This window comes from Megascapheus bottae, chromosome 11, assembly GCF_031878675.1.
Source record: "Megascapheus bottae isolate mThoBot1 chromosome 11, mThoBot2.hap1, whole genome shotgun sequence".
Taxonomy (NCBI): Eukaryota; Metazoa; Chordata; class Mammalia; order Rodentia; family Geomyidae; genus Megascapheus; species Megascapheus bottae.
Window position 1 is genome coordinate 55,924,185 of NC_143519.1, and position 20,365 is coordinate 55,944,549.

Consider the following 20,365-nt stretch of genomic DNA (forward strand, 5'->3'; position numbering starts at 1 on the left):
AGTACATACACTGATGTTGCTTGTTTACTGAAACTCACTTAAATGGAACTGCTTTGCCATGTATGTGCCTCCCAGAGTCTGGCTTCTTTAGGTCTAAAAGGAGCAGTGCTCTGTTCTCCTGGCTGGGAGAAAAATAACTAGAAGAAGAGTGTGGACTCAAGAAATGTTGAGTGCATGGTGGAGAGGGCTATAGGACAGGAAGCTGGAAGAGTGCATCCCTTTCAGGAACTGTACAGCCTTTGACGCAAGGCAGAGAGTACTTCGATGTTTATCCTTCAAGGCAGTACACTAATGTCTGAAGATGCCTGAAAAAATGAATGGTATAATTAAAGAGATGCCTCAAGTTTGATGTAGCAGCTTACTAAGAGCAGAGCCAAGAAGGAAAGAAGCTGGAGGCAATACACCATTGAGAGATCGGGGTAGAGCTGCAGATATGAAATGGTATGGGCCACAAGAAGGGGAAGACTTCAGACACTGCCTCCTTCTGCTTCACAAGCAGAGGGATTCAGTTGGAGGGATTTTCCCCCCAGGCTCTTGCTTGGAAAGTCATTCTTACCGTTAAGTAAGAATGGTGGTAAATGCTGTTCAAAACCTGATAAGGATAGAAAACCAGTTTTTGGAGAGAAGGTAAGTTTAAGGCCATAGGACTAGCTATGCGTTCTGCTGAGTTGACAAATTAGACCAATGTGAACATGAAGATGAAGAACACGGCTAAGACTAGATGAACTTTCATAGACCATCTGGGCTGACTCCAGTGAGAGAGTACAGAGGATCGCCAAGAAACCAAGAAACCACACAGACTGGAGCCTTGAGGAATACATACTCACATAAAATACTGGCGAGGGGCGGGGAAGGGGGAATGATAAAGCTTGCCATAGTATCAGGGTAGAAGGATGAAAAGTAAAAGACTATAGCATCAATTTGGCAATAATTCTGCCTAACAAGCATTCAGTTTTAAAATGCTCATCTCCAGCCCAAAGATTCAGAATGCTACAAAAGATTCCCCCAGAAAACACAAGGTACTTCAGAAGCTTCTTTAATGCTTTCCAGATTTCTTCAAGGTATTACTTTGCAAATTACTGCCTGGGCATGCTAAACTTAGCAAATTACTATTTGGGTGAACTAAATAGTAGCCTAGTACTCTGAAAGAGTTAATGGGACTTCCAAACTGTCTAATTTACTCCTAAAATGCTTGTGATAGGCTGGAGGCTAATATAATTTGCATATCACCAGTGGGGAATTAAAGCCATCCATTCAATTGTACATTCACTTTTGTGTCCAAACTTCCATCCAAATTGCAATTCATATGTTTTTATTTAGATTTCCTAATTGTAAAAATTAGAGGACTCATAATCAGTCAGCAGTATGCCTTCACAAAGAAATCCCCAACACATACACGCTGGAAAAGAGGTAGAAATATTTACAATATTTACATTCAACATTTGGAAATAATAAGAGCCTGCAGTGTCTCCAATCTACATTTAAAAGTAGACTCCAAGACTATGTCTAATCCAGGACCTCTGCCTTCCCTTCCTTACATTTATGTCTTCATGTCTCTAGACTTTTGCAACTTCCCCACATGCAAGTAAGTTTCTCATTAAAGCACAGTCTTAAATGAGAGCCCCAACCCCTAAATGATGTCAGTATATAAAATAAAAGGGAAACTTATCTTTTGGTTCTGAAGTATTTTTTAAATCCACTGTAATCTTCCAGATATGTTGTAATGATGTATTTACACTATTCACTGACTGAAATTATTCTGTTAATCAAAAACTAGTTGGCAAATTTTATACATATTTTAAGTAATTACATACAGTAATGCAAAGGAAAGAAAATGAAAGCAGTGCTAAAATACTAACAGTTTTAATTTTCCAAACGTGGCTCTTTTCCCCACATTTTAGATTTTAAATTATACATACAAATTTAAAGCCAAATGTGTTCAGATCCCCAAGAACATCTGAACCAAATCAATCTCCCAGAACTGTTAAACATACTAAACATTTATACTTCAATATAATAAAAATTTTAAATTCCTATTTGAATTCTTGGCAGTTAAATGGACTTTTTAATAAAAAATCGGATTGGAATTTTTCCAGCTCATGACAAAAATTATATTTTAGTTTGTTATGCTTTTAAGACATTTATAGAGCAATTATGAAGACTATTCGAATGAAGTGGTAGAGATCAGTAAAACCCCTATCTGGCAGGTGTGAATAGCCATGAGATTTTCATGCCCAGCTCAGTCCTATCACATAATCTTTTCACAAGAAAAAACTGGGCACCAGCGGCTCATTCCCGTAACCCTAGATACTCAGGAGATTGAAATGTGAGGGTAGTAGTTCAAAGCCAGCCTGGGCGAGAGGGCAGGAAAGTCTATTAGACTCTGGTCTCCAATTAATCACAGAAAAAAATGTAAGTGGCTCTGTGGAACAAGTAGTAGAAAGGCTATCCCTTAGCACAAAGGAGTCTAAACACCCAGGCCTTCAGAGTTCAAGTCCCAGGCAAAAACAAAAACAAAACCACCAACTAACAAAAGAATATGTATCTTTTAAAAACATAAAGAATAATTGGAACTCTCTAAAAAAGTGCCTGTTATTGGTAATAACACAATATATACAAATACATGTATACACACATAGACACACATCACAGCTTCCAGAGTTCAGGCAGTTGATGAAATCACACACAGCAAAATTCACATAAACATTTATCGAGATAAATTTTACTTTTTAATTTTTCAGCGCCATTGTTGTAAGAACTAAATAAAACTTAAAAAAATATTAAAAACTAGCCTATAAATTCCATAACTAATCTGTAGCTTTTTTTTTTTTTTTTTTTTGCCAGTCCTGGGCTTGAGCTCAGGGCCTGAGCACTGTCCTTGGGCTTTCTCAAGGCTAGAGCTCTACCATTTGAGCCACAGCACCACTTCTGGCTTTTATCTATGTATGTGGTACTGAGGAATCAAGCCCGGGTCTTCGTGCATACTAGGCAAGCACTCTACCACTAGGTCAAACTCCCAGCCCCTGCACCTTAATTCTTGGTAAGTTATACCTTCTCCTCCCCAGCCTTCTCAAAGGTGAATCTGAGCAAATGAACAAGAAGCAGACACTGGATATGAATACAACCTCAGGCATTTAAGTTAGTCATTTGGTGGGGAATATGCCTGCTGTAAATAGAGAAATTTTCAAAAGGAATAGATAAATGAGATAAATAAAAACTTTGAAAGGAAATTTTTTAAGCCTTTCTTTTCTGTTTCTCCCAGTCTCACTTTTCAAAGCATAGGGGATTAAAGGTGAAGGGAAAGGGGAGATGCATTTTCATGTACTTATTCAAGGACTAGAAAATGAAATTCACATACGCAATTATAAAAAATAATTTCAAACCCAAAATAGGGAGTTATCTTCATTGCTAATACAGCTTTGATGGTGTTTGCTGTTTCTACATAAGATCACTGAAATTACAAAAAGCTATTGTTTTAATTTCATTTCATTCCAACACAAGGCATTCCACCTAGCAGGTATGATTTACAAAGCCTGCTAACCATACCACCTTTAGCCACTAATTGCTGACCATTTTTAGAGCTTTTCCAAGATATATGTCAGAGATTTGTGTAAGTTACCAGTACTGTTTACTTAGGTGGCATGTCAGATTCAAAACAAAGCAAAAAACCTACTATAAGCAATGAGCCCTACAAATTACGCCACCATCATGTGTCAGGCTCAGGTACCCCATCTTGAGAGACTCCCCTGAAAGACAGGTATAAAAACCCTGCTCACCACATTCACCACCTCACTCTCCTCACTATCCTGGTCATTCAAGAGCTATACTAACAAAAGGCAAATTTCAACTCACTCTCTTTAATTAGGAGCACCAACAATTGTCGTTAAAATGTCCTCCAATTCTATTTCATTTTAAGCATCTTTCAGCACATTCTTAAGATAAATCTATTGTTTCTCTATAAGATAGCGGGAGAAAAAGGCTGTATCCTAAGTAAAATAGATTATATGTAGCTTTGGGGCATCTGGTATTGGTAATGCCATTGAGCATAAAGTCTCAAAATGTCTGTCATCCCATTCTAAACCATCCCCAACCAGATCAAAACTCTAGCTCATCAAAACAACAACAACAACAACAAAGGTCTTTTAGTACAAGATTTAAAATACAACGAGTTTACCTTAAACATTTGCCTTTAAACTAGGCATGTAATGTATATGTAGTAAAGGAAATATTTCCTGCTGAATCAAGGTGCTCTGTCTAGGTTTCTGTTCTTTTTTTTTTTTTTTTTTTTTTGCCAGTCCTGGGCTTGAGCTCAGGGCCAGAGCACTGTCCTTGGACTTTCTCAAGGCTAGAGCTCTACCACTTGAGCCTCAGCACCACTTTCAGCTTTTTTCTACATATGTGGTACCGAGGAATCGAACCCGGGTCTTCGTGCATGCTAGGCAAGCACTTTAACCACTAGGCCAAACTCCCGGCCTAGGTTTCTGTTCTTTCTTATAAATTTACAATGCATTGTTACCAAACATTTATAATCTTGGTGCATTTATTCATTGTTGTTTGTTTGTTTAAAGCAAAATCTACCTAACTGAACATTTGTATGTAGAGTTCGTGCATACAGAATTCTTTGTGGAACCTATTTTTTTAAAGGTCTGACCACAACTAATTAATCAGCAATTTAAGCTTTTCAAAGTCTTCAACTTAGCTTCCATAAATATAATTTTCACATACATTTAATTGGTTCATTTACTATTAATTCTTTTTTTAATTTAGTTAATTCTTATTAATTAGGAAAATAAGCACCATTACACAAACATAAAAGCACAACTAAGTTCCAAGAAAGCTAGAGCGTGACTACTGTTCTGGAGGGTGATTCAGGCTGTGGAGAATTGGATCCAGGGTTAGCATGACACAGAGGAAGTGGTCAAGAAAAGTAAGCACAGGTACCAAACAGGGGCAACAACAGGGAAGTGCCACAATATTTTTTTTTTCTTGTGTGATTTCTGTTCAGTGTGACAGAAGCTGAACTTCTGCAACTTCTACTCGAAGGAAGGAAGGAAGGAAGGAAGGAAGGAAGGAAGGAAGGAAGGAAGGAAGGAAGGAAGGAAGGAAGGACGGACCTAGGAAGCACTAACATAAACTTTTTAACTGTATAATGTCTAAATATTCCCCATTCCTACACATTCATCTCAAAGAAAATCTGCACGGTGAGTGTATGTGTACGTAAATTAGCACAGAAATGTGACTACAAGTAACTCCCAATCACCTCACAATTAGTTTAATGCTAAGTAATTTTTTTTAATTCTTTTGCCTTTGGAATACAGTACAGTCCTCTTCCTATTTATCTGCCCATGTGCTATTTTACATTTACATTAGAACTGATCAGCTGCCATCCACTCAGCATCAAAGGAGTATCAGTATTAAGCAAGACACCAGGACATTGGAAAAAGCGGAGACCCAACATTTTTTTTTTTTTTTTTTTGCCAGTCCTGGGCTTGAGCTCCGGGCCTGAGCACTGTCCTTGGACTTTCTCAAGGCTAGAGCTCTACCACTTGAGCCTCAGCATCACTTTCGGCTTTTTTCTATGTATGTGGTACCGAGGAATCGAACCCTGGTCTTCATGCACGCTAGGCAAGCACTTTAACCACTAGGCCAAACTCCTGGCCCCTAGAGAGACCCAACATTTACACTGCAGATAACTGAAAGATGATGCTACTTACACATCACAAGCCTTTCTCTGCTGGAAGCTTCTTCTTCTGAAAATCAATACCTAGTTACTAGTAAATGTTTAGAGAAGTACATACCTAAATAGAGAACTAAAACTTCAATTCACTGCTTGAGCATAATCATTTTCTTTCCTGATCCAGGAAAAAGAAGTTTCCAGAATATTTTGAGGGTAATTCCAATTTGTCTACAGACACTGTTAGAAACCTTAGTGGTATCTAGGGCAGCATAGTCCATTAAGCTAATTTTTAAGCTGGGCATTGGTGGCTTATTCCTGTAATCCTTGCTATTCAGGAGGCTCAGATCTGAGGATCTCTGTTCAGGAAAGTTCATGAGACTCTTATCTTCAATTAACCACCGAAAAAAGCCAGAAGTGATGTTGTGGCTCAAATGGTAAGAGTGGTATCCTTGAGCCAAAGGAGCTCAGAGCCCAGGCCCAAAGTTCAAGCCTCAGAATGGGGGAGGAGAAGTTGGGGGGGGGGCAATACTTATTTTTAACAATGCTATCTATTACTAGTAGTACAAACAGGAAATTTCCCTTCTCCAAAGTCTACACTTCCAAATGCTAGTGGTGCGCTAAACATCTCCAACAGCCAACTTCAGTCACGCTTCAGCTGGGTCCTTTTGAGGCCATACCCTGAATCTCCTCAATGCAGCCTCCTGCAACCACAGCCTGTTGAAACTGTATGATATTCCAGTGCTCACTGTAAACGTATGCCTTGTTTTTTCCTTGGGCTTCCTCCTATGCAGCCTTTCTGTTCCCCTCAGTCCTTACAGCTTCCCTCGCTGGCAACACTGTACAGACTGATCAGTCCCTTTAAGGCTGAGGCTGTGTCACCATTGAATGCACAAAGGGAAGGCACATCATGAGTGGGATCAACAGACACAGGCCAGCGAAAACAATCAGCCAGTATGTGGAAGGGATGCCACAATTATACCACTAAGAGATGCTTCTTCTATCTGCTGACAGTGGGAATCAAGAAAATTCTCTAGCAAATGAACAAGGATAGGTAGATAATAAAGTAACAATGAAGGAGACTAATAACAGACACAATGATGCAATCAAAGATAGTGAAAGGCATGCTCTATTTAACCAAAATGCTACTTAAAAAATTTAAAGCAAATGCAAAAAGTGAAGGCCAAAATAGCATCCATCTATTGCAAACATACTGAGTTGGCAGCTTTCCAAACTGAAGTTCAGCCGCAGCTTACCACAGAAACCATGCCACGCCTATCCTATCACCTGGGGCTATCTAGCTCAAAATGAAGCTTTTCACAGGCAGTACACCAGTCTGTCCATTTGTATGAGAGTGGGGTTTTGAGTGACAATGTGTCATGTTCTCTTTTATTAGGGAGAAGGGGAGGCTAGGTGCTAAAAGGGACCACCCGTGGCTGAGGAGTGGTGCCATGCTAGACATCATCAGCACGACAAACCTCCAACCCTTCCACCAACCTTGAGCTACACCGCAGCTAAGGATCCTGCATCTTAACCTCTTCATTCTTTCTTGCATTGAAAAAAAAGGGGAGGGGGCAAGGAGAGGTGTGGAGTAAGAAGTCACACTGCTCACTTTCCTGACCATGCTAAAAGCAAGTTCTGCTTTTATAGGTACAGTCCAAGCTCGCGCCAGTGCTCATACCTGTTCTCCTAGTTATTCAGGAGGCTACGACCTGAGGACCTCCATTCAAAGCCAAAATGGGCACACAGAAGTCGAACCAACCAGCAGAAACCAGAGGTGGAGATGACGGAGATGCAGATCAAGTGATACAGTGCCAGCCTTGAGCAAAAAGGTAAGGGGCAGTGCTCATGCCCGGACTTCAAGCCCTAATATCAGCAAGCAAGCGCACGTGTACGTACACGCATACACGCGTACACGCACGCACGCACGCACGCGCACACACACACACACACACACACACACACTCATACAAGGCTTTCCTAACTAACCCTGCCACCCCAGCAGCCTTATCTCACCTTAACTCTCTTTCCACTGTCTTTGGGCCCTCCCCACACAATGCCTTATGTCATTTCCACTTCCCAAAGGGCTCCTGCTTCTCAATGGAAACCACACTCAACTTTCCCCAAGGAAGTCTACCTCTCCTGGTGGCTTCTGATGGAGAAGTGGATACAAGTATCTAGTACTCTGTTTACACATCTGTGTTCCCAACAATACCATTTCCTTGAGCCATTCCTAGAGTAGAGCCACATGCTAAGGATACAGCAAGGGGTCAAATGTCATCATTGTTTCCATCCCAAGACTATCACAATATTCCAGATCCCCAGCAGACAGCTATCTATCCTAATGAACCTATTTTTTATTTGTTCCTTCTTGGAAGACTCTTTAGGGAACTGTCCCCTCACTAAATTCCCATCTTCATTCATTTGTTCCAAGTGTGCTTTTGATAAGCCTACAACTATGGTAGGCATGAATGAATGAATGAATGAATGAATGAATGACAAGGTTTTCAGGGAGCTTAATTAAGACCAGGGAGAAGGAGGATTCTATAATCCCAAATACTGTGTTCAATAGTTAATATCATAAACACTGGCATGGTGGTATATTCCTGTAATCCCAGCACTTAGGAGACTAAAGTATGAGGTTACAGGTGTGAGGTTAACCTAGGCTACATTGTCAGACCCTGTATCCAAATGAAGGGAGGGGAAAAAGGGGAAGAGAAGGAACAGAAGAGGGAGAGAGTTAAAGAGGGAGGGAAATGGGAGGAGGAGAGGAATGATTGTCAATATTCCACATTTAGTATCACACATACAGGATGTTTGTTTTTGAATTCTTGTTCATTGTGTAACCCCTATTAAGGTAATTCCTATTGATTTGGGTGCTTTTTTTTTTTTCAATCAAGCTTTACACGTTTTCAAAAAAGGCAACATCCAAGTGGAGTGAAGGAACCAGTGAAGTCAAATCGGAATTTCTAGATTAGCAATAACTCTCAGTTGTATTGGTAGAAGGTACTCAGGAGATGGCCCCGTCCAGTGCTATACCTTTACAGAAAGATGTCCAAGGCAGATGGGTTATGCAAATAGCCCAGGACCATCCCTAAGGTCTGAAGCCAAGTCATTCTTACAGTCCAGATCTTTATACTTCCCCATCTCATTCCCCTTATCTCCAGTAAGCTATCTCAGTCCACATCCATCTTGAAACTGGGGTTTCTTGTAGCAGAGTAAATAATCAAATATTACCTTCAGTTGTTAGTATTTTGAACATCTTTGGTAAGACTGACTTACCGGTCTCAGTACTTCACTCCTAGTTTTGGTGGATAAAGTATATTTCCCTATTTTTTTGATTTTAGGGTCACCTGGGGCAAGAGGATGCTTATAGGCCTGACATTAGGAATGGCCTGAAACACACTTGTACAGCAGGGCTCATGTTCTTGCACACCTGGCACTATCATGAGAACTTACCCCAGAATCACCCTGCTTCCAGCCAAGCCACAGGCAATCTCATACACATGACCAAGAAATAAATGTTTCTGCTTATCTGTCCCTGGTGAGCCCCTTAGAATATCTGCGTGCTGTGGCAAAAAGGGTAATCCCTTGTTCTTTTTTATTTCCATCTTGCTGATTTCTCTAGGCCACCTTCTATTCAAATTTCCTTCAAAAAGAACGTGTACTCAAATCAAAGTGTCATCCCCAAGTTTTTTTTTTCCTGATTCTTAAAGAAGGGTATTATGTAAGAGGATAGAAGAAAGTCATCCTTTCAGTATCACCTCACGAAATGCCTCCTTCAAAGCAGTTAGGTTTGTCACGATTGCACTTCACTTAATTTATTAAGGATAATTTTCAGCTCCTATGATGGATCCTACAGATAGTGGGAAGGGAGCACATGTATCTTTCACTGCAGGAACAGGAGATTTTTTTCTTAAGGCTGTTTCAAACTTTCAGTTGGAATAGATATTGAAATGTACCAAGTTTTGGATTGCACTAAACAACTGCACTGACAGCCAATGTTGATTTTGCTCACATGTGCTCAATGTCTTTCAAATCACACAAATTTAATTATCAAAATCATTTGTAATTTTTGAAGCTCAGTAGGCTTGAAATAAAAATGCATTTGAATGATAATTAAATTATGCAATAAAACTGCTGGCAGGGTTGGCTAGGAACCTCCTCAATCTGCCTTCTGCTTGCCATGAGGAGGTCACCTTGTTTCCTTTTTTTACCCTTCTTCTGTCTTATGAAATGAGATACACGTGCTTCTTTGGAAAGGCTGTCACTTCCACAGTTCACACACACACACACACACACACACACATCAAAATACTGCTCACACATTACTTCATGATTTCAATTACCCACCACTCCACCTGATTGTGTAATATATTGATAAACACATCTAGTGTATATAACAATTTTGATAACTGTTTTGGGTTTTTTTGCAAACTCATGTATTTTGGAGCACCCAGGATATGTTGCATCCCCTTAATGTGCCTCATTCTTATTAACAAAGGACTCAGTAGTTCTGTTTTTGTGGAATCATGAAGGTACTGCAGAAAAGGAGAAGGGATAACAATATATGTGTGTATACACATGTATACATATAGTTTTTTAAAAGGACCTCCAAACCAAGGTAACATTAAACACTGACAGCCAGCATTCCATGTATATTGAACATATATGTGTAAATACACATATGTGTGGCAATGAAATTTTTAAATGGTAATTATGATGAGGGATCTGTCTATTTGGCACCATCTAAAACCGGCAAGCAATAATTGTACAACAAGGGGATGTTTAGTGTGTGAGGTTTAGGACACTGTGCCAGAAAACCTAAAGCATCCAAGTTGTAAAACATTGTAATAAGCAGGTAATCCTAGGCCCAGCGTCCAAGTTTCTGCCCTAACCTGTTCCTTATGATTATGATTTTAAAACCTCCCGGTGTCAGCAGGTTCACTGTGAGTCAGACCTGAAATAATAAATGGCTCATTTTCCATCCTGCTGGAGGAAACACATCATGGCTCATTGTGGTTCACTTAACTGAGGCTGTTTTTACAGGAAAACTAAGTCATTCAACCTTACCATTTGTAATTTTTTTCATTAACAAAGCTCTGTATTACAATCCATTTTTAAAAAGAAAAGGCATGTTTTCAATTTGGGCTATTAAAACAATAGTACACAAACATCTAGAAGGAAAAAGAGAATAGAAACATTCACAAAATCCAATTTTTGACCAACAAACACCCTAGTTTGCCAAGATCACCAACTAAACACAATCATTTCATCGAGATAAAAAGTTGTTTATAGGGTCAACCATATGGTAATACTATTAAGAAGCAGCCCAAAGCTCTTGCCACTCTTCATTAAGTCTTCCAGATGTGATTAAACTACATGTATCTGTACACCAATATACCTATTCCAGAACCCAATGTCTTAGTTGTTCAACCACCTGGATGAAATTTGGGGGGACAAGTTTTATCTTCATTAGAAACAAAGGTTCACAGGTGTTCAACCTCTAACACCTATGAAGACAAATCTATAACTTCTGCTAAATTATCATATTGAAAGAGCTGAGCCATGATTGAGGGAGAGAAACCCTACCAGAAGATTCAACCTACTCACTCCTTCTTTACCTGACTCTTTGTATGTCCTTAACATGAATGGCTAATACAAAAAGATAACCTATTAAGGCAAACAGCAGAAGCTGTTGTGCTGGTCCGGGGGCTTGAACTCAGGGCCTGGACACTGTCCAGCTTTTTCAAGGCTCTACCCTTGAGCCACAGCACCACTTCCTGGCTTATTCTGTGTATTGAAACTGAGGAATTGAACCCAGGGCCTCATGCATGCTAGGTGAGCACTCTACTACCAGGCCATGCTTCCAACCCTTGAAGAAATTACTTTTAAAAGCAATATCTTGGGTTTGGAGGCATGATTCAACTGGTAAAGCACTAACCAATGAATGAAATCATCAAATATTGAACTCAAGTCCCAGTTTTAGGCTACTCAAGAGACCTGCTATCTCCCTCCTCCTATAATGTTATCAACAGTGAAAAATAAAAACCCTAAAAGGAAGGACCAAGTTTCACCCTGGCTTGTTGCAGATTTTTCCAGGGGTAGGGTCAGCTCTTAGAAGGCCTAATAGAAAAGGCAGTAACTTATCTATCTTCCATTTATAAGTTGTCACACTGTGGGAACCTAAACCTTCCATCAACTCTGGGCCTCCTCACCTCTCCCACAGGATCCTGGAAAACACTGATGGAACACAGCAGGCACAAACGCGTGACACAAACATCACAAGAACACGCCATTTATGGGAGGCTACAAGATCTCCTTGAAATCAGGGTGATGCCTCAGGTTTTTTTACCTTAAGGAAGAAAACACACAAATACACTTTTGCTCTGAGTGTATGTTTTTACTATTTTTTACTATGTGTATACACATACACCACAAATGAGCCTGAGGAGGTTTCTTTGGAAAAGAAATATGGGCTGAGAACCTGGAATTGTAGGTTCTCAGGAGGCTGATATCCAAAGTTTCATGGTTCAAAGCCAGCCAGGGAAGAAAAAAAATCCTCTGTGAGACTCCGTCTCTCAAATAACAAAACACCAGACTTCAGGCATGGCTCAAGTGGCACAGCATCAACCCAGCCAAAAAAAAAAAAAAGGAAATAAATATTAGATATAAATATAGAAGACAGAAACAGAGACAGAGAGAAATGACCCCAAAATATAAATGCCCAGGGCTAATTTCTTGTCTATTTGTGGTCAGCTTTAATACTGGTATATCAACTGCTATACAATTTTAATGGCAACCTACAAACTCTCTTCTTTTCTTTCTTCTCTTCCTTTCATCAGCAGAAAGAAAGAGTCAAATAAATCATTGTGAGCCACAATTTCAAGGTGTCTATGAGATGAACTGAAGAATTTGAGCCTTGGAATCTGGCTTAGAAAAGAACATTCATTCCTCTATCGGCATTGCCACCTGGCCAATAATGCATACCAAAATGTCTTCATCTTTCAGGTGGCTTGTGTGATGAGGTCAGGGTCTGTCAAGAGTAGCCAGGGAATCTCCAGGATATGGAAACAAGAATGTGTGATTGTTGTTCTTAATGTACTGTTTTTTCTCATCTCTTTTGTTGTCGCTTGATTATGCTCATATTGTTACAGTCTCTTACCTTGCTATCTGGTATATGGTATATACGATTATTTATTTGACACAGAAAAGGGAAGAGGGGAAAACAAGATGAGAGGAGGGAGTGGGGAAGGGTAATGAGGACAAAAATGTGAGAAGAGGTATCAATGTGTGTGAAGTAACGCATCTTCTATCTGGCAAATATAACTGTAACCCTTCTATTAATTAAATTTTTTTTAAAAAAAGAGTGGCCAGGGGTAAAAAAAGGTATCACTAAAAGGTCACTGGTCTGTCATCTCTCTCTTCCTTCATCACCAACGGATGTGGCATAGTTACATGTGGTTTGCAAGAGAACAACTCCCTTTATAGTCTGCCTCTGCAACCCAACCCCAATCTAAATCAATTTTTATTTTCAGTTTAGGGTTAAAGAAAAAAGTTACCCTACACAGAGGGATTTTTAAGTCTGAGACTTTAATCACATCAAAGTCTGGGACTTCAAAGTTGCAGTTCCTGGCTGCAGCCTCAGTGTGAGTGGGTATGGCTGTCTCTGATGGAAGAATTCGATATGCATGTGGACAACGTGGCCAAGTCCTAGGCACTGTGAGTCTGAATGTACTGACTCTCACTTGGGTGAGCTTCACAAATGATTCTGGGGTTTCAGCATCTGCTGTGTTTAAAGCTGGTACCCAAAGAGCAGAGCCCATTCAGGTCACTTGAGCAACAATGAGTTGGAGGGCCACACTGGAGCACCTCATCAACTACATGGTAACCCCAGCTTTCCCTTTTTATAGTCATCCACTAGGCTAAAGGATAGGGCTAGTGTTATTAAATAGCTCCTTTTTCATGAAGAGCTTTAACAGGCAGAAGAGAAAGTAAATCAAAGGGGGGGGAGTAATATATGGGAGCTAAAAAAAAAAAAAAGAACTATTATCTAATCTTTTCTCTACCTTGTAACACAGTAAGTTTCCAAAGGTATTTCCCAGCAGTCTTAGTTCCCAGTTTCAGTGGCCTTTCTGCTTAAGAAATAACAGAATTCAATATGTGGATAACTATTCCAAAAGTCCCAAGGAACTAACATGATGCTACTGGTTCTGTGCAAGGCCATTGAGCCTTGCAAGTTTATTTGAAAAGTCAAACTTATTGTTGTGTGCTTGTCCCAGTGCCTGATATTTTGAAGTTGGTTAATCACCAGGACATGTGCGGATGGAAAGGCAGAGATTGGGACTCCCACTCATACATCTCAAAGCATAATCCTACATCATAGCCCCACATTTACCGCGAGAACGGGACATAACAAGGTTCCTAGAGTTGTGAATGTCAAAAAAGTATAGTCAGTGCCTAATTCAGTATTCCTGTTGACCCTCAGAAACAGTGAAGAACACAGAGGACGTGTCTTCACGCAGGTTTTGAGAATGATACTAGAGGCTTCTTGGTGCTGCACAGTGAGAGAGTGCCAGGCTCTGTGCCTTCAAGCTCATCAATACCCTTCCTAGCTGATGACCAAGCTTCAACCATCCCTGCCATCAAAGGAAACCAAACTCAAGAATGCGAATGAGGAAAGCAGTACTACAGAGCACAGGACCCTTCTCCACAACTTGTTAGATTGGATCTTGCTAGATTTGAACTGCATGTGAAATAAGTAATTAACATACTTCATTGTTCAACTCCTGATCTCTTCTGGCTTAAACCCATGGGCAGGCCCAGTGTGAAGATGTCTCCTGTACTCCAGAGAGTATGTCCTCCACCCTCCATCACCCCAGTCAGACTGAGAAGCTCAAAGTGAACACAGGTGGGTGTAAAGTACATTCAGACATAGGTCTGAGGACCTATGTCCAAGTTGGAGAAATGAGAAGAAGATGCCTGTCCTGTGAAGACAAATGGGAATCAACAAAACAAAAACATGAAGCAGAAGAAGGTAGTGTAGGCACTAATGAGTAATCAACCGTGACCAGGGAAGATGGTAATAAAGGTGACATCTGAGTGAGGGAGATGAGGTAAAGGAAGTCAGCCAAGCCATGTTCCAAACAGAAGGATGCTGTCAAAGCCCCAAAGCAGGAAGATGCTTGGCCTGAAAAGAGGTGACTATGACAGGAAAGATATGCAGGGGAGGGAAATGAGATCAGAGAAATAACTGTGGTTAGGCCCTGAAGAGCCTTGTATATGTTATTTAGGCACTAGGAACAGGTCTAAAGCAAGGAATCTGTTTGGCCCTACTGAGGAAAGCCTGTAGGAAAACCTGTCAAGAGAGTCACCAATCACCAAGGTAGCAATTACAGAGGCCTGGAGAAAGAACAGCCTGAGTAGAGGTGAGACACGGAGGGCTCTGGACATACAGTCTTGTGCCACATAATACTGCTTGGATGAATGACACAGGATAGTCTACTCTAGGGTTAACCCAGTAGCATCATAGTAGCATTCGCTTATGTTAAGTACATTCTACTATTCCCACAATGATGAAACTGCCTAAAGATACCATATTACAAAACACCACTCATTACTATATTGAAAATGTAAGATGATTAAGAGTTTGCTGATCAATCGGATGTGGAAAAGAGAAAAAGGAAGCAATGAGAAATGTTTTTAGTAATTCAGAATACTGACTCAAAATAGTTCTGAAAAGCAAATTTCTTTAAATGAGAGAACACTGCATAAGCTCATACAACAACAACAAAAAAAAATCAGAGCACCCTGCAGGGAGGCTAATGTAAAAAGAAGTACAAAAGAGACAGAAAAATTAATCAGAAGTAGAGGTAGGAGTATAACTCAGTTGTAAAGTACTTGTCTAACAGGCAAAAAAATAGAAATTAAGTAAGGAGAAGAACCAGGTACCTACCTCTGGAAGTTCTGTAAAGAAATGAGTCACTAAGAAATTTTTCCTGCTCAAGCCAGCTTCACATCGTGATCCTCAGGTTTCAGCCTCCTGAACATCTAGGATTACACAGGTGTGAGACATCTCTGTCCAGCTTCTAACAGTTTGGTTTTTTTTAAATAGAAATATAAACCTGTGCTGGGTGGCTCACATATGTAACCATAACTACTCAGGAGGCGGAGATCTCAGTATCACAATTCCAAGCCAACACAAGCAGAAAAATCCATGAGACCGGTATCTCCAATAAACTACCCAAAAGCCAAAGCAGAACTGTGGCTCAAGAGATAGCAAAAGAAGTTCAAGCCCCAGGACTGGCACCAAACAATAAAAATTAAATTCTTAAAAGGGAAACTACAAAGGCATGGTTCAGATGATACAGCTCCTACCTACAAATTTAAGGCCTTGAATTAATCCTAGTATGCCTCCCTCAAAAAAAAAAAAAGTAAACTATAAAGGGGAAGAGGAAAAATGGAAACAAAAACTTGTTTTTTCTGAAAATTATTAACCATTGAGAGAAACTTCTCCACTAAAAAGAGGCAGTCATTGTGATACACATGTATAATCACCAGCATATGAATCAGAGACAACAGGAGCTCAAGTTTGAAACCAGCCTGAGCTGCATGAGACCCTTTCTCATAAAAACCAAAGAGGCTGGGATAAACAATGACACAGGCATAACACATTAAATATTTATTCATTGGTAGGAAATTCTATGAACAATCACAAAAAATTGTTCAAAAGTGATAAAGGGGAGCCAGGAGTTTGGCCTAGTAGTAGAGTGGTTGCCTAGCAGGCATGAAGACCCAGGTTTAATTTCTCAGTACCAAGCACATAGAAAAAAGGTGGAAGCGGTGCTGTGGCTCACTTGGTAGAGAGCTAGTCTTGAGGAAAGCTCAAGGACAGTGCTCAGGCCCTGAGTCCAAGCCCCAGGACTGGACAAAAGAAAGGGGGGACCATATATTAGTTATTAGGGTTGCTATTATATACCACTTATTTCTAGGAACACACAGAGATATTGTGCTATAGGAACGTCATTTTTAACGAAATTACAATTTTCAAAAATGCTTTATGAAGCGGGTCATGGTGGTTCATGCCTGTAATCCTAGCTACTCAGGAGGCTGAGATCTGAGGATCGTGTTTCAAAGCCAACCCAGGCACTACAAAGCCCGTAAGACTCTTATCTCCAATTAAGCACCAGAAAACCACAAGTGGCACCAGGACAATGCCCAGGCCCAGGGATAGGGTGGTAGCCTTGAGCTGAAGAGCTCAAGAACAGCGTCCAGGGTCAGAGTTAAAGTCCCAGAATTGACCAAAAAAAAAAATGGTTTATGACATCCAAAAATTGTGCCAAAGAAGAACAATACCTGTCAGGTGTCTGTAATCCTAGCTACTCAGAATGCTGAGATATTTGGATCACGGTTTGAAGACATACCCAGGCAGAAAAGTCCCCATGAAACTCATCTTCAATTAACCACCAGAAAACTGGAAAGTAGATTGTAGTGCAAAATGGTAGAGCACCAGCCAATCCTGAGTGAAAAAGCTGAGGAACCAGTGCCCAGTTCAAGCCCCACAACTAACAACTATACACACACACACACACACACACACACACACACACACACACGAATTACTTGCCAGGTACTCCAAGTCTGTGACTTGGAACAGTTTTGATTCATGAGAGTCACTATGAGAATGGCACTAAAGGGCACCAGAGGAAATTCTACAGTCAGAGTACTCATCATATATTAATTGGGCTTAGCAAAACAACTCTATGGGGGAATTAATATACATATTTTTGCTGTTTTTTCTTGAAATATTTATTTAAAACTTAGAAACTTTTTCAATATAAACCTACAGAAACTTTCAAAAACATTACAAAACCCTATATACTCTTAACCAAGATAATGACAATAGAATATTAAGTAGATTACAGACTTATAAAGACCTATACAATCACAGTTCAGGTACAGATTCACATCCTCAACACTGTAATCAAGATACCTAACTACCTCATCAACACAAACGAACTCCTTCTATCAGCCTATATTTTGACAAATGTTGTACCCTATCTAGTCACTGTCCCTAGCAACCACTAATTTTTTCTTTAACTCTGATGTTTCAGTTATACAAATGTGATTGCACAGTATATAACCTTCTGATACTATTTTCTTTTTTAACTGACCAAAATACCCCTAATATCCCCCTAAGTTGTATTTATTATGAGTCTGTTCCTTTTCATTAGAGTAGTCATCCATGAGAATGCTGATTTGTTTAGCCATCTACCCATCACAAGACATCTGGTTTGTTTCCAGTTTAGGACTTTTACAAATAAAGATGCAATGAAGCTATACAGGATTTCGTGTCAAATCAAGTTTTTGTTTTTATGGTATAATGTCCCAGAAGTGCATCTGCAGGGTTGTAGAGTAACTGTGTTTAACTTCATAAAGAAATGTACAAACTCTTCTCTAGTGAGATATACTACTTTACATTTCTATCATCAGTCGATGAGAAACTATTTTGAATCCTCAATAACATTTGGTATTTTCACTATTTTCCTACTAGGCATTCTGATAAATGTGTTGTCATATCTCTCTGGTTTTAATTTGAATTCTGTATGACTTACAAAGTGCAACATCTTTTCAGCCACTACTTGTCATTTGTAGATTCTTTTCAGTGACATGTCTATTAACAGTTTTTGCCCATTCTCTAATTAAAGTTGGTTTTGGGTAAATTTTGAGTATGCCGTTTTCCACGCGGATCAGAGACTACACTGCTTGCAAGTAATTTCTCAATAGGTAGGTTGTCGTTTAAATTTTTCTGCAAAGCGTTAATATTTTAACTGCGATAAAGTAAAAAAAAAATGCCTCCTGAAAATATTTTCCTATTTCCTTTTTCTAAATGTTTTGCACCTTACATTTAAACCCACGATAAATTCTGAGGTAACTTTTACTGAAGATGTAAAGTTTAGGTGGACAACTTGGAGCTCTTATGTTGTCTTTGGTGTTTGACCAGTGGATACCAACCGCTTCAGCACCACTTATTGAATGTTCTCCATTCTGTACTCCGTCAAGCGCAGGAGGATGTGTTACCGTTCTCCTTCCAGATCCACTGAGGTCACCGTGCCGTTCTGGTACGTTAACTGCCAATACTGGCCATTTTGGGGGAAGTCCTCCAAGTGTTTCTTGGTCGGATTGATCAGAGAGTTCGTCAAGCCATCCGGGTCTGGGCAGGGGCGCGCGGTTTTATTTCAGAGAGGCAAGTTTTTCCATGAGCTCTTTCTTCTCTTGGGTCAACTCCCGCAGCAGCTCTCGGTTCTGCTCCAGCCGGCTCTCCAGCCACTGGAGCAGGGGCCCGCTGACGGCGGACACCTGGCTGCACACGTTCTCCACGTACACGGAGGCGTTGCGGATCCGGGTCACCGGGTCCAGCTCGGGGCGGCCGCAGGTCCTGCTGTACGCGGCCAGCTCTTCCTGGCACAGGATCTTGGGCAGCTCCACGAGCGACTCGAGGCACGCTTTCCCGATGCTGGCTCGAGGGACCACGTGGAGGGGGATGTCGACCCGCTCGTACTCGGAGCTCTGCGGGGCCCGGGCGGACTGGAAGCAGGTGTAGGCTATCTCGCCAGTGTGTGCCTGCTTATCCTCCACGAAACAGGAGAAGATGAGGCCGACGAAGCGCGGGTCCATCAGCTGGTAGGCGGCCTGGGTGCGGACGTCCACGTGGGACGGCCACACGGTGATGTGCGGGTGGGAGTGGTACCAGCCCACCACGCGCAGGGGGCACCCCGTGAGCTCCGCCAGCCTCTCCGTCTCTGCCGAGGCGGCCGACAGCTGCTCCGGGGAAATCTCCACGCGATCCTTCCGCTTATCCGACCGCTGCAAGATGATGACCGAGCGAATGTGGACGATTGGGGCCGCCTGGGCCTGCTCAGCGGCCGTGCTCACATCCGCGCCACAACTTGCAGCTTTAGCGTCACTGCCCTCGTCCTCCTTCAGCACCCCAATGCACAGGCCCATCACCTCCTCTTTATCGGTGCTCAGAGCATGGTTGAGACAGACAAGGAAAGCGTCGGAATCCAGGTGGACCGCCTGAACCGCCATCTTGTCCCTCAATATGCATGCGCGGGGTGGGTGGCGCCGCTCGCTCGGATTAACGCAGCGCGAACCAATCAGAAGTCCCCTCGGGGCCCGCGTGCTCACGCGCGTAAGCGCACGCACGAGCCGTACGTACTTACGCAAGCACGCACACAGCTCTCTGGATCGGATCCTGGCCTCCATGCCTAACTCACCCCACCACAGGAAAGACTAAGCTCTTGGCCAATCAATGCTGCCTGGAAACAAAGGCGAGGAGCAATAGTGGGGTACATGCCTGTAATCATCCCAGGAGGCCCACTACTGGTTTCCAGGCTAGCCTGGGCCACCTGCCAAGACTGTTTTTAAAAATTAATCAATAAATTAATTAATTCGTTTCAGCTAGCTCTGGCCGGGTGCTGGTGGCTCAAGCCTATAATCCTAGCTACTCAGGAGGCTGAGGTCTGAGGATCGCGGTTGGAGTCCAGCCCAGGTAGGCATGTCCCCCAAATAATGACCAGAAAAATGGAAGCAGCGCTGTGACTCAAGTGGGAGAGCTGTGGCCTTGAGTACTAAGAGGCTTGGGGACAACACCCGAGTTCAAGCCCCATAATCGATCAAAAAAATATG

General features: G+C 41.4%; 2 protein-coding genes and 1 long non-coding RNA gene across 3 annotated transcripts in view; 1 reads left to right on the forward strand and 2 right to left on the reverse strand.

Moving 5' to 3' along the window:
• Foxo1 (forkhead box O1) overlaps positions 1 to 20,365 on the reverse strand; it is an 89,223-nt gene that overhangs the window by 27,477 nt on the left and 41,381 nt on the right. The window lies entirely within an intron of this gene.
• On the forward strand, positions 75 to 12,748 carry LOC150057105 (uncharacterized). Its single transcript, XR_016537132.1, has 3 exons — positions 75 to 441; positions 7,325 to 7,506; positions 12,520 to 12,748. It is a non-coding gene; the product is annotated as an uncharacterized LOC150057105 (long non-coding RNA).
• Positions 17,523 to 19,813, reverse strand: LOC150057106 (lys-63-specific deubiquitinase BRCC36-like). The gene has a single exon (XM_090342306.1). It carries the CDS (start codon positions 19,763 to 19,765, stop codon positions 18,908 to 18,910), a length of 858 nt encoding a protein of 285 aa, XP_090198432.1. The 5' UTR covers positions 19,766 to 19,813; the 3' UTR covers positions 17,523 to 18,907.